Source organism: Somniosus microcephalus, chromosome 4, assembly GCF_052327205.1.
Source record: "Somniosus microcephalus isolate GS21.2 chromosome 4, FLI_Smic_1.0, whole genome shotgun sequence".
Classification (NCBI taxonomy): domain Eukaryota; kingdom Metazoa; phylum Chordata; class Chondrichthyes; order Squaliformes; family Somniosidae; genus Somniosus; species Somniosus microcephalus.
In genome coordinates, this window is record NC_140990.1 from 162,690,073 (window position 1) to 162,706,919 (window position 16,847).

Consider the following 16,847-nt stretch of genomic DNA (forward strand, 5'->3'; position numbering starts at 1 on the left):
TTACCCATCCCACGGACACTGATTACCCATCCCACGGACACTGATTACCCATCCCACGGACACTGATTACCCATCCCACGGACACTGATTACCCATCCCACGGACACTGATTACCCATCCCACGGACACTGATTACCCATCCCACGGACACTGACTACCCATCCCACGGGCACTGATTACCCATCTCACGGACACTGATTACCCATCCCAGGGACACTGATTACCCATCCCACGGACACTGATTACCCATCCCACGGACACTGATTACCCATCCCACGGACACTGATTACCCATCCCAGGGACACTGATTACCCATCCCACGGACACTGATTACCCATCCCACGGACACTGATTACCCATCCCACGGACACTGATTACCCATCCCACGGACACTGATTACCCATCCCACGGGCACTGATTACCCATCCCACGGGCACTGATTACCCATCCCACGGACACTGATTACTCATCCCACGGGCACTGATTACCCATCCCAGGGACACTGATTACCCATCCCACGGACACTCATTACCCATCCCACAGACACTGATTACCCATCCCACGGACACTGATTACCCATCCCACGGACACTGATTACCCATCCCACGGACACTGATTACCCATCCCACGGACACTGATTACCCATCCCACGGACACTGATTACCCATCCCACGGACACTGGTTACCCATCCCACAGACACTGATTACCCATCCCTCGGACACTGATTACCCATCCCACGGACACTGATTACCCATCCCACGGACACTGATTACCCATCCCACGGACACTGATTACCCATCCCAGGGACACTGATTACCCATCCCACGGACACTGATTACCCATCCCACGGACACTGATTACCCATCCCACAGACACTGATTACCCATCCCATGGACACTGATTACCCATCCCACGGACACTGATTACCCATCCCACGGACACTAATTACCCATCCCACGGACACTGATTACCCATCCCACCGACACTGATTACCCAGCCCAGGGAAACTGATTACCCATCCCACTGACACTGATTACCCATCCCACGGACACTGATTACCCATCCCACGGACACTGATTACCCATCTCACGGACACTGATTACCCATCCCACGGACACTGATTATCCATCCCACGGACACTGATTACCCATCCCACCGACACTAATTACCCATCCCACCGACACTGATTACCCATCCCACTGACTCTGATTACCCATCACACGGACACTGATTACCCAGCCCACGGGCACTGATTACCCATCTCACGGACACTGATTACCCATCCCACGGACACTGATTACCCATCCCTCGGACACTGATTACCCATCCCACCGACACTGATTACCCATCCCACGAACACTGATGACCCATCCCACGGACACTGATTACCCATCCCACGGACACTGATGACCCATCCCACGGACACTGATTACCCATCCCACGGGCACTGATTCCCCATCCCACGGACACTGATTACCCATCCCAGGGACACTGATTACCCATCCCACGGACACTGATTACCCATCCCACGGACACTGATTACCCATCCCACGGACACTGATTACCCATCCCACGGACACTGATTACCCATCCCACGGACACTGATTACCCATCCCAGGGACACTGATTACCCATCCCACGGACACTGATTACCCATCCCACGGACACTGATTACCCATCCCACCGACACTGATTACCCATCCCATGGAGACTGATTACCCATCCCACGGACACTGATTACCCATCCCACGGACACTGATTACCCATCCCACGGACACTGATTATCCATCCCAGGGACACTGATTACCCATCCCACGGACACTGATTACCCATCCCACGGACACGGATTACCCATCCCTCGGGCACAGGTTACCCATCCCACGGACATTGATTACCCATCCCACGGACACTGATTACCCATCCCAGGGACACTGATTACCCATCCCTCGGGCACAGGTTACCCATCCCACGGACACTGATTACCCATCCCACAGACACTGATTACCCATCCCACGGACACTGATTACCCATCCCAGGGACACTGATTACCCATCCCGCGGGCACAGATTACCCATCCCACGGACACTGATTACCCATCCCACAGACACTGATTACCCATCCCACGGACACTGATTACCCATCCCACGGACACTGATTACCCATCCCACCGACACTGATTACCCATCCCAAGGACACTGATTACCCATCCCGACGGACACTGATTACCCATCCCACGGACACTGATTACCCATCCCACCGACACTGATTACCCATCCCAAGGACACTGATTACCCATCCCAAGGACACTGATTACCCATCCCGACGGACACTGATTACCCATCCCACGGACACTGATTACCCATCCCACGGACACTGATTACCCATCCCAAGGACACTGATTACCCATCCCACGGACACTCATTACCCATCCCACGGACACTGATTACCCCTCCCACGGACACTCATTACCCATCCCACGGACACTGATTACCCCTCCCATGGACACTGATTACCCATCCCACGGACACTGATTACCCATCCCACGGGCACTGATTACCCATCCCACGGACACTGATTACCCATCCCACAGACACTGATTACCCATCCCACGGGCACTGATTACCCATCCCACGGGCACTGATTACCCATCCCACAGACACTGATTACCCATCCCACGGACACTGATTACCCATCCCACGGACACTGATTACCCATCCCACGGACACTGATTACCCATCCCACGGACACTGATTACCCATCCACGAACACTGATTACCCATCCCACGGACACTGATTACCCATCCCACGGACACTGATTACCCATCCCACGGACACTGATTACCCATCCACGGACACTGATTAACCATCCCACGGACACTGATTACCCATCCCACGGACACTGATTACCCATCCCACGGACACTGATTACCCATCCCACGGACACTGATTACCCATCCCACGGACACTGATTACCCATCCCACGGACACTGACTACCCATCCCACGGGCACTGATTACCCATCTCACGGACACTGATTACCCATCCCAGGGACACTGATTACCCATCCCACGGACACTGATTACCCATCCCACGGACACTGATTACCCATCCCACGGACACTGATTACCCATCCCACGGGCACTGATTACCCATCCCAGGGGCACTGATTACCCATCCCACGGACACTGATTACCCATCCCACGGGCACTGATTACCCATCCCAGGGACACTGATTACCCATCCCACGGACACTCATTACCCATCCCACGGACACTGATTACCCATCCCACGGACACTGATTACCCATCCCACGGACACTGATTACCCATCCCACGGACACTGATTACCCATCCCACGGACACTGATTACCCATCCTACGGACACTGATTACCCATTCCACGGACACTGATTACCCAACCCACGGACACTGATAACCCATCCCACGGACGCTGATTACCCCTCCCACGGACACTGATTACCCATCCCACGGACACTGTTTACCCATCCCAGGGACACTGATTTCCCATCCCACCGACACTGATTACCCATCCCACGGACACTGATTACCCATCCCACGGACACTGATTACCCATCCCAGGGACACTGATTACCCATCCCACGGACACTGATTACCCATCCCACGGGCACTGATTACCCATCCCACGGACACTGATTACCCATCCCACGGGCACTGATTACCCATCCCAGGGACACTGATTACCCATCCCACGGACACTCATTACCCATCCCACGGACACTGATTACCCATCCCACGGACACTGATTACCCATCCCACGGACACTGATTACCCATCCCACGGACACTGATTACCCATCCCACGGACACTGATTACCCATCCCACGGACACTGATTACCCATCCCACGGACACTGGTTACCCATCCCACAGACACTGATTACCCATCCCTCGGACACTGATTACCCATCCCACGGACACTGATTACCCATCCCACGGACACTGATTACCCATCCCACGGACACTGATTACCCATCCCAGGGACACTGATTACCCATCCCACGGACACTGATTACCCATCCCACGGACACTGATTACCCATCCCACAGACACTGATTACCCATCCCATGGACACTGATTACCCATCCCACGGACACTGATTACCCATCCCACGGACACTAATTACCCATCCCACGGACACTGATTACCCATCCCACCGACACTGATTACCCAGCCCAGGGAAACTGATTACCCATCCCACTGACACTGATTACCCATCCCACGGACACTGATTACCCATCCCACGGACACTGATTACCCATCTCACGGACACTGATTACCCATCCCACGGACACTGATTATCCATCCCACGGACACTGATTACCCATCCCACCGACACTAATTACCCATCCCACCGACACTGATTACCCATCCCACTGACTCTGATTACCCATCACACGGACACTGATTACCCAGCCCACGGGCACTGATTACCCATCTCACGGACACTGATTACCCATCCCACGGACACTGATTACCCATCCCTCGGACACTGATTACCCATCCCACCGACACTGATTACCCATCCCACGAACACTGATGACCCATCCCACGGACACTGATTACCCATCCCACGGACACTGATGACCCATCCCACGGACACTGATTACCCATCCCACGGGCACTGATTCCCCATCCCACGGACACTGATTACCCATCCCAGGGACACTGATTACCCATCCCACGGACACTGATTACCCATCCCACGGACACTGATTACCCATCCCACGGACACTGATTACCCATCCCACGGACACTGATTACCCATCCCACGGACACTGATTACCCATCCCAGGGACACTGATTACCCATCCCACGGACACTGATTACCCATCCCACGGACACTGATTACCCATCCCACCGACACTGATTACCCATCCCATGGAGACTGATTACCCATCCCACGGACACTGATTACCCATCCCACGGACACTGATTACCCATCCCACGGACACTGATTATCCATCCCAGGGACACTGATTACCCATCCCACGGACACTGATTACCCATCCCACGGACACGGATTACCCATCCCTCGGGCACAGGTTACCCATCCCACGGACATTGATTACCCATCCCACGGACACTGATTACCCATCCCAGGGACACTGATTACCCATCCCTCGGGCACAGGTTACCCATCCCACGGACACTGATTACCCATCCCACAGACACTGATTACCCATCCCACGGACACTGATTACCCATCCCAGGGACACTGATTACCCATCCCGCGGGCACAGATTACCCATCCCACGGACACTGATTACCCATCCCACAGACACTGATTACCCATCCCACGGACACTGATTACCCATCCCACGGACACTGATTACCCATCCCACCGACACTGATTACCCATCCCAAGGACACTGATTACCCATCCCGACGGACACTGATTACCCATCCCACGGACACTGATTACCCATCCCACCGACACTGATTACCCATCCCAAGGACACTGATTACCCATCCAAGGACACTGATTACCCATCCCGACGGACACTGATTACCCATCCCACGGACACTGATTACCCATCCCACGGACACTGATTACCCATCCCAAGGACACTGATTACCCATCCCACGGACACTCATTACCCATCCCACGGACACTGATTACCCCTCCCACGGACACTCATTACCCATCCCACGGACACTGATTACCCCTCCCATGGACACTGATTACCCATCCCACGGACACTGATTACCCATCCCACGGGCACTGATTACCCATCCCACGGACACTGATTACCCATCCCACAGACACTGATTACCCATCCCACGGGCACTGATTACCCATCCCACGGGCACTGATTACCCATCCCACAGACACTGATTACCCATCCCACGGACACTGATTACCCATCCCACGGACACTGATTACCCATCCCACGGACACTGATTACCCATCCCATGGACACTGATTACCCATCACACGGACACTGATTACCCAGCCCACGGGCACTGATTACCCATCTCACGGACACTGATTACCCAGCCCACGGGCACTGATTACCCATCTCACGGACACTGATTACCCATCCCACGGGCACTGATTACCCATCCCACCGACACTGATTACCCATCCCACGAACACTGATGACCCATCCCACGGACACTGATTACCCATCCCACGAACACTGATGACCCATCCCACGGACATTGATTACCCATCCCACGGACACTGGTTACCCATCAAACGGACAGTGATTACCCATCCCACGGACACTGATTACCCATCCCACGGACACTGATTACCCATCCCAGGGACACTGATTACCCATCCCACGGACACTGATTACCCATCCCACGGACACTGATTACCCATCCCAGGGACACTGATTACCCATCCCACGGACACTGATTACCCATCCCAGGGACACTGATTACCCATCCCACGGACACTGATTACCCATCCCACGGACACTGATTACCCATCCCACGGACACTGATTACCCATCCCACGGACACTGATTACCCATCCCACGGGCACTGATTACCCATCCCAGGGGCACTGATTACCCATCCCACGGACACTGATTACCCATCCCACGGGCACTGATTACCCATCCCAGGGACACTGATTACCCATCCCACGGACACTCATTACCCATCCCACGGACACTGATTACCCATCCCACGGACACTGATTACCCATCCCAGGGACACTGATTACCCATCCCACGGACACTCATTACCCATCCCACGGACACTGATTACCCAACCCACGGACACTGATTACCCATCCCACGGACGCTGATTACCCCTCCCACGGACACTGATTACCCATCCCACGGACACTGTTTACCCATCCCAGGGACACTGATTACCCATCCCACCGACACTGATTACCCATCCCACGGACACTGATTACCCATCCCACGGACACTGATTACCCATCCCAGGGACACTGATTACCCATCCCACGGACACTGATTACCCATCCCACGGGCACTGATTACCCATCCCACGGACACTGATTACCCATCCCACGGGCACTGATTACCCATCCCAGGGACACTGATTACCCATCCCACGGACACTCATTACCCATCCCACGGACACTGATTACCCATCCCACGGACACTGATTACCCATCCCACGGACACTGATTACCCATCCCACGGACACTGATTACCCATCCCACGGACACTGATTACCCATCCCACGGACACTGATTACCCATCCCACGGACACTGGTTACCCATCCCACAGACACTGATTACCCATCCCTCGGACACTAATTACCCATCCCACGGACACTGATTACCCATCCCACGGACACTGATTACCCATCCCACGGACACTGATTACCCATCCCAGGGACACTGATTACCCATCCCACGGACACTGATTACCCATCCCACGGACACTGATTACCCATCCCACAGACACTGATTACCCATCCCATGGACACTGATTACCCATCCCACGGACACTGATTACCCATCCCACGGACACTAATTACCCATCCCACGGACACTGATTACCCATCCCACCGACACTGATTACCCAGCCCAGGGAAACTGATTACCCATCCCACTGACACTGATTACCCATCCCACGGACACTGATTACCCATCCCACGGACACTGATTACCCATCTCACGGACACTGATTACCCATCCCACGGACACTGATTATCCATCCCACGGACACTGATTACCCATCCCACCGACACTAATTACCCATCCCACCGACACTGATTACCCATCCCACTGACTCTGATTACCCATCACACGGACACTGATTACCCAGCCCACGGGCACTGATTACCCATCTCACGGACACTGATTACCCATCCCACGGACACTGATTACCCATCCCTCGGACACTGATTACCCATCCCACCGACACTGATTACCCATCCCACGAACACTGATGACCCATCCCACGGACACTGATTACCCATCCCACGGACACTGATGACCCATCCCACGGACACTGATTACCCATCCCACGGGCACTGATTCCCCATCCCACGGACACTGATTACCCATCCCAGGGACACTGATTACCCATCCCACGGACACTGATTACCCATCCCACGGACACTGATTACCCATCCCACGGACACTGATTACCCATCCCACGGACACTGATTACCCATCCCACGGACACTGATTACCCATCCCAGGGACACTGATTACCCATCCCACGGACACTGATTACCCATCCCACGGACACTGATTACCCATCCCACCGACACTGATTACCCATCCCATGGAGACTGATTACCCATCCCACGGACACTGATTACCCATCCCACGGACACTGATTACCCATCCCACGGACACTGATTATCCATCCCAGGGACACTGATTACCCATCCCACGGACACTGATTACCCATCCCACGGACACGGATTACCCATCCCTCGGGCACAGGTTACCCATCCCACGGACATTGATTACCCATCCCACGGACACTGATTACCCATCCCAGGGACACTGATTACCCATCCCTCGGGCACAGGTTACCCATCCCACGGACACTGATTACCCATCCCACAGACACTGATTACCCATCCCACGGACACTGATTACCCATCCCAGGGACACTGATTACCCATCCCGCGGGCACAGATTACCCATCCCACGGACACTGATTACCCATCCCACAGACACTGATTACCCATCCCACGGACACTGATTACCCATCCCACGGACACTGATTACCCATCCCACCGACACTGATTACCCATCCCAAGGACACTGATTACCCATCCCGACGGACACTGATTACCCATCCCACGGACACTGATTACCCATCCCACCGACACTGATTACCCATCCCAAGGACACTGATTACCCATCCCAAGGACACTGATTACCCATCCCGACGGACACTGATTACCCATCCCACGGACACTGATTACCCATCCCACGGACACTGATTACCCATCCCAAGGACACTGATTACCCATCCCACGGACACTCATTACCCATCCCACGGACACTGATTACCCCTCCCACGGACACTCATTACCCATCCCACGGACACTGATTACCCCTCCCATGGACACTGATTACCCATCCCACGGACACTGATTACCCATCCCACGGGCACTGATTACCCATCCCACGGACACTGATTACCCATCCCACAGACACTGATTACCCATCCCACGGGCACTGATTACCCATCCCACGGGCACTGATTACCCATCCCACAGACACTGATTACCCATCCCACGGACACTGATTACCCATCCCACGGACACTGATTACCCATCCCACGGACACTGATTACCCATCCCACGAACACTGATTACCCATCCCACGGACACTGATTACCCATCCCACGGACACTGATTACCCATCCCACGGACACTGATTACCCATCCCACGGACACTGATTACCCATCCCACGGACACTGATTACCCATCCCACGGACACTGATTACCCATCCCACGGACACTGACTACCCATCCCACGGGCACTGATTACCCATCTCACGGACACTGATTACCCATCCCAGGGACACTGATTACCCATCCCACGGACACTGATTACCCATCCCACGGACACTGATTACCCATCCCACGGACACTGATTACCCATCCCAGGGACACTGATTACCCATCCCACGGACACTGATTACCCATCCCACGGACACTGATTACCCATCCCACGGACACTGATTACCCATCCCACGGGCACTGATTACCCATTCCACGGACACTGATTACCCAACCCACGGACACTGATTACCCATCCCACGGACGCTGATTACCCCTCCCACGGACACTGATTACCCATCCCACGGACACTGTTTACCCATCCCAGGGACACTGATTACCCATCCCACCGACACTGATTACCCATCCCACGGACACTGATTACCCATCCCACGGACACTGATTACCCATCACACAGACACTGATTACCCATCCCACGGACACTGATTACCCATCCCACGGATACTGATTACCCATCCCACGGACACTGACTACCCATCCCACGGACACTGATTACCCATCCCATGGGCACTGGTTACCCATCCCACGGGCCGTGATTACCCATCCCACGGACACTGATTACCCATCCCACGGATACTGATTACCCATCCCACGGACGCTGATTACCCCTCCCACGGACACTGATTACCCATCCCACGGACACTGTTTACCCATCCCAGGGACACTGATTACCCATCCCACCGACACTGATTACCCATCCCACGGACACTGATTACCCATCCCACGGACACTGATTACCCATCACACAGACACTGACTACCCATCTCACGGACACTGATTACCCATCCCAGGGACACTGATTACCCATCCCACGGACACTGATTACCCATCCCACGGACACTGATTACCCATCCCACGGACACTGATTACCCATCCCAGGGACACTGATTACCCATCCCACGGACACTGATTACCCATTCCACGGACACTGATTACCCATCCCACGGACACTGATTACCCATCCCACGGACGCTGATTACCCCTCCCACGGACACTGATTACCCATCCCACGGACACTGTTTACCCATCCCAGGGACACTGATTACCCATCCCACCGACACTGATTACCCATCCCACGGACACTGATTACCCATCCCACGGACACTGATTACCCATCACACAGACACTGATTACCCATCCCACGGACACTGATTACCCATCCCACGGACACTGATTACCCATTCCACGGACACTGATTACCCATCCCACGGACACTGATTACCCATCCCACAGACACTGATTACCCATCCCTCGGACACTGATTACCCATCCCACGGACACTGATTACCCATCCCACGGACACTGATTACCCATCCCACGGACACTGATTACCCATCCCATGGACACTGTTTACCCATCCCACGGACACTGATTACCCATCCCACGGACACTGATTACCCATCCCACGGACACTGATTACCCATCCCACGGACACTGATTACCCATCCCACGGACACTGATTACCCATCCCTCGGGCACAGGTTACCCATCCCACGGACACTGATTACCCATCCCACTGACACTGATTACCCATCCCACGGACACTGATTACCCATCCCACGGACACTGATTACCCATCCCACGGACACTGATTACCCATCCCAGGGACACTGATTACCCATCCCACGGACACTGATTACCCATCCCACGGACACTGATTACCCATCCCACAGACACTGATTACCCATCCCACAGACACTGATTACCCATCCCACGGACACTGATTACCCATCCCAGGGACACTGATTACCCATCCCACGGACACTGATTACCCATCCCACGGACACTGATTACCCATCCCACGGACACTGATTACCCATCCCACGGACACTGATTACCCATCCCAGGGACACTGATTACCCATCCCACGGACACTGATTACCCATCCCACGGACACTGATTACCCCTCCCACGGACACTGATTACCCATCCCACGGACACTGATTACCCATCCCATGGACACTGTTTACCCATCCCAGGGACACTGATTACTCATCCCACGGACACTGATCACCCATCCCACGGACACTGATTACCCATCCCAGGGACACCGATTACCCATCCCACGGACACTGGTCATCCACCAATACTTCGGCTGACCTTGTATTCTTAATGTGTGATTCTAAATAGTGAGCATCAGCAGGATATTCCATCCCTGGGGGCATTGCCGCTGAGCCCGATGCTGCCCTCGCCTGTTGTCTGACCAGATGTACTTTCCAGCGGGTAGCATCGGGAACCTTGCTGAGCCTCCAACTTCATAACCCAGGAGCCCTGAGGCTACACCTCCTGCTGGACCTTCGGCTGAGGTCAGCTAACGCAGCACAGACTGGGAATCAGCCTGGTTACCTTCAGGTCTACATGGCTGTCACTTGTTCATAGAGTCACTATAGGGTCATACAGCACAGAAGGAGGCCATTCGGCTCAACGTTCCGGCTCTTTAAAAGAGCTGTCCAATTCATCCCATTTCCCCTGCTCTTTCCCATCATCCTGCAAAGGTTTCCTTTTCAAGCATACGTCTAATTCTCTTGTGAAAGTTACTGTCAGGCCGTCCATTCCAGAACATGACAAGTCGCTGCGTAAAAAAAATTCTTCTCATCTCCCTCTGTTATTTTGCCAATTACCTTAAATCTATGTCCTCTGGTTATCAACCCTCCTGCCAGTTGCCATTTTCCAGCCAGCCCATTAACCCTGGCAATCCACTAAACCTAAATGGCTAATGCCTGCCCGCACAAATATGAGGATTAGTTAGTCGACTATTCTCCACGATTTGTTGCCACCACACAACATGCCAAGCAGCCATTCTTTCTGTCGTTCATCTGTCCACATTAGCTCATCACCAATATGCTATTGGGGAGCATATGTAATACTGTGTGATATACTGTGATAATATGTTATGTATAAGGAACGATCTCTACTATATATGACATCTTTAAGCTCGCATTCCACTGGCAGGTGTCACTTATTACTGAAACTTTAATTGATACAGCAGTGTAACGGGCTACCAATGAATGGAACCACCTTTCCATCTCCCTCATACAGTGTTTGGCCAAAAAGGATGCAGTAATGATCTGCAAAGCATTTACAATTTAATGATAGAAAATTTGATGAAGCTAAAATTATAGCAAAATAGTTACTGTTAATTGAACATTTTGTAAATGGTGTCTGATTACAGTGAACACATGCACTGCCCAGGTGTAATGCGATCGAGACAAGCTGAAGCACAGTGGAGTTTTTTTTCTCTCTCTCTCTGTTGTAGTGTAAATTCAGCTGGCATCTTTGAATAGATTTCACATTAACGGGATGTTGTCGTGCTCAGCTTAATTACACCTTCACCAAAGTAACTGTGAAAACTGCATCATCCGATTATATTCATTAGCAATACATTATCCTCAGTTAGGAGCTTCTCCTACAATGATGTGACTGGCGCCTTGCGTGAGGCTAGGCTCCGTCTGCTAGCACGGCACTTTAATCATTTTCAAATAGGAGGTAAATGAACCTCCAGCTAAGTACTCCAACTTCATTTGAAGCACCTCATTCCTTTGTTTCATTGACACCTCCGGTACAATCAATAACTGTCACTTCCCTTGTTTCCATTACTGTACTCGCAAAATTAATCAGGAGCTACAAGCCATCGACTTACGTCCATGAATTCTACATTCGCCTTGGGACCTGTTCTCTCGCGTAGGATCTTAATGGCTACAGGAATCTTCACCGTCTCCCCCTCTGGGACCCAGATGCCCTGATGAAGATGGAAAACATCATCTCAGAGAAATGCTTCGTACAAACAAACTATTTCCATCACAAATGGCTCCAGCTGGGGGAGTTTTTCCTCAGCTGTCAAAAGTTAACATCAACAACAACAAAAAATCTATGAGGAGAACAGATTTAGATGGATCAGCCTTCATTAAGAAGAATTGACCATGTGTGCAATTCTTAGGCCTTAAATCATAATTTTAGAAGGCAGCTGATGAGACAAAGGGAATTGCAAAGTCTCAAGAAACTGCCAACGTTAATAGATTGGAGTTAGCGCTCTGAGTTACTACAGCAGAGCGCACCAATAGTACTCACTTTGTAGACAGTCCCAAAGGCACCGGAGCCTAGAATCTTGACTCGCTTCAGTTCAGTCTCCTTGAGGATCCGAAGCTGTGCCTGATTAGGTGCGGCACCACTGGGGGTTAGAGGCTCTACCAGCTGAAAGTAAAAGGAAAAGGAAAATAGAAATAGCTTGAGGGAATAAGTGGTACATTCGACAACGCTGCCCTCTGGGACTTGTCCCGCTCAGACCAATGTGAAGTAGCTTTGATGACTGCCACATGTCCTAAATGACACGAGGCAGTGGTGAATGTGCAACACTGTCTATTCTGAAGCTGATCACTGGGGCACTGCAGGCACAACTCTACATTACAATGATAACAACTTGCCTTTATATAGTGCCTTTAACTTAGAAAAACCCCTCAGAGAGCTTCTGAGTCATAGGGAGAAAACGGACGCTGAGCCAAAGAAGGAAACATTAGGAGGGCAGCCAAAAGCTGGGTCAATGAGGCTGGTTTTAAGGAGGGTCTTAAAGGAGTAGATGGAGCTGTAGAAGCAGAGAGGGAGGGAATTCCAGAGCGGGGGTGGGCGGGCCTAAGCAGCTGAAGATATGGCCATCAATGGTGGGGTGAAGGGAAGGCGAATGCAGAGAGTACTGGAGGGGACTTACAGCATTGGATGGGTTACAGAGATTCGGGACAAATAGAAAAATCCTAACTGGTCTGAATTCAGCCCTCTTTGACAGTACATGAATACTAAATAACAAGGCACTGCCCAGATACAATTGATGGATGTTATTTGTAGCCCGAGCACTGTCAATGAGTGTGTCACATTACAAACTACATTAATCTGTGCCTCTTCTAAATAGGCTCAGTTTACTGCACACAACACAACCTTCCTCACTACTGGAGCAATGATGGGTTGACAGAGACAATGGGTTGCAATCAATTCCTTCTTGGCTTATACTGAAGTGCTAGCAATCTGGGATAGGATGGGACTGAGAGTGTGTGGTTCTTTGGTGACATTGTGTAAGTTCTGAAGCTGGGATGGGGAAGACTGGGGCTTTCTGTTTGCCTTCATTTCTCTTCTTCCATATCGCCAAGCTATTGTTGATCTAGGGTGACCCAGGGATGGGATGCATTCATGGCCCATGCAACCAGTCAGGGAGGAACATTACTGTTTCCTAATTATCTGATAGACACTTAGCCGATCATGAATGACTTATTTAAAATTCAAGGCATTCAATTGTGAGGATCTGCATTTTGACTCTTAATTGATCAGAATGCCCATTGCGTAATGTGCCACAAACCCAGGTTCTGCAAAGCTGACCCACAGAGCCTTGGACTGGTGGCTGAGCCTGAGGGGGCGAAAGGAAAATGTAGTGCGTGAGAAACCAAGGTGAATTTTCTAACTGTTAAAACTGACCAAAAGTTTCCTATTTGCCAGAGAAAAACTTATTTCAATATTTTTTTGTGTATCTTGGGCAAGTATTTTGAGAATTTATACAGTTTCCTCTTTTAAATCAAAATGGGTTCAGCAAAATAAATCCTTTCAGTCCATTTTACCTCAGTTTCCAAAAACCGTCGCATTGCCCGTTTCTTCTTGATGCTCTTCCTCCTCACGTACACGGCAAACACCAGGGCCAAAATGACCAGGATAAAGAGCCCGCCGATCACGCCAGCAGCAATCAGAGGAGTCCTGCCAATCAAAACAACAGAAAGGGGGGACAGCAAGGGTCAACAGGGGCAATAACGGCGACGGGAAAATGTGTTTGAAATATTCACAAAAAAGAAAACCGAAAGCGCATCCAGTCACCCTCAAGCAATCACACCAGGCCGAATACAGAGAAGAAGCTGCGATAACCCGTAGGAATCAGACGGGAATGTCCTAAGGGACTCCATGATCTATGTTGTGTGCAAAGCCCATTGGGAGTCGTTAGAATTCCCAGCACAGAATCTCACATGGGATGCAACAATTATCCTGCTAAAAGGCTTTGACCGCTGTTAAAAATCGAGTAAATGCCTGCTGAGGCATTCTAATTACATTTATTTATTATGAAAGGTAATGCGCTGCTTTAATTGTTAATCTTTGATCACAGGTTTTCTTCTTGGCTGAATGCTTTTATTTCTTCAAAAGAAAAACACATGCATAGATAATAAGTACTGAAGGCAGTGAAATTTTGATTTCCAAGGTTGTGGGTTAGTGTTTCTACACTTGGGACTGGAGGGGAGAGGTTAGATGTGAGATAAGACTTAAAATCCATTTCTGCAATTATGACTGAACAGGGCTTTTAAGGATTGCCAAAGGAAGTAAAAGCGAAAAGCAGCACAAAGCATATTTCTACCTTGACAAATGAACGGTAATTATAATGAATGCTTGAACTCTTTCTGAAGGGTCTTCCTTCGATCTAAGAAGCCCCTTGAGAAATCTGAGTTCAGTAGATGAGGCAGGGCTGGTGTGAAATGGGGCTGTGAAGGAATGCATTACCTCCAGTCATACAAATCCCACTCGCTCACAAAGTCAAGCTCATCAGACTCTGTTTTTAATTAGAAATATCCATCATTGTAATCTGATTTTATTACCAGAGGGGGCAAAAAAGGAAAGCATCCAAACTCAGACAACAGGCAAAGCAAGCAGCAACTGATGGCACTTGCTGCGAATGGTGAGTCGACACTTCACAAAGAGAAGTTTAAAAAAAATCAAAGCCAAATTAATATTTAGCTTCACAATTCAAACTACTTTTATTGAGAACTTGGAGAAAATTGCCCATCAGACCTGACCTTTTCCTTTATAATTAATTCGCACAGGAATGTGAGGAAATGAGAAGCAATTCGAACTTCTTTCCCTGCTGGTGTAGAAAGTAGCAGGAAGATGGGACCGGCAGAAGATTGCTGCGTTTCTAGAAAAGCAGAGCGTGAGTGGGCTGTGAGCTGCTATGGGGAGGGGTAAGGATAACAGTCAGGAGATGATGCAGCATCATAGATATGCAATTTTCAAAATCTTATTATGCTAACCAGCATTATATCATATAGATAAGCAATAAATACTAGAATTTTTATACATTCTTCCCTACATTTGGCTGGTTTACATTATATTTTTGCCCCAATTTTTTTATATACTTTCCTCCCTTTACTGGATTAGGCAGGCGAGAGCAGTCGATATATCTAGCAGGGACCCACTAAGTGGAATAGGTCTGTCTGGAGGGAAGCTCATTAATGGAGTGGCCTGTCTGGAGGGAAGCTCATTAATGGACTGGCCTGTCTGGAGGGAGGCTCATTAATAGACTGGCCTGTC

At 51.0% G+C, this 16,847-nt stretch overlaps 1 protein-coding gene across 2 annotated transcripts in view; it reads right to left on the reverse strand.

Moving 5' to 3' along the window:
* The window catches only part of erbb4b (erb-b2 receptor tyrosine kinase 4b), a 1,694,493-nt gene that overhangs the window by 576,500 nt on the left and 1,101,146 nt on the right, over positions 1-16,847 (reverse strand). For both annotated transcript variants that reach the window (XM_085985415.1, XM_085985416.1), the window contains exons 17-19: positions 15,119-15,251; positions 13,590-13,712; positions 13,162-13,260 (exon numbers count right to left, since the gene is read on the reverse strand). In XM_085985415.1, coding sequence (XP_085841541.1) covers positions 13,162-13,260; positions 13,590-13,712; positions 15,119-15,251 — 355 coding nt within the window. The remainder of the gene's footprint in view (positions 1-13,161; positions 13,261-13,589; positions 13,713-15,118; positions 15,252-16,847) is intronic.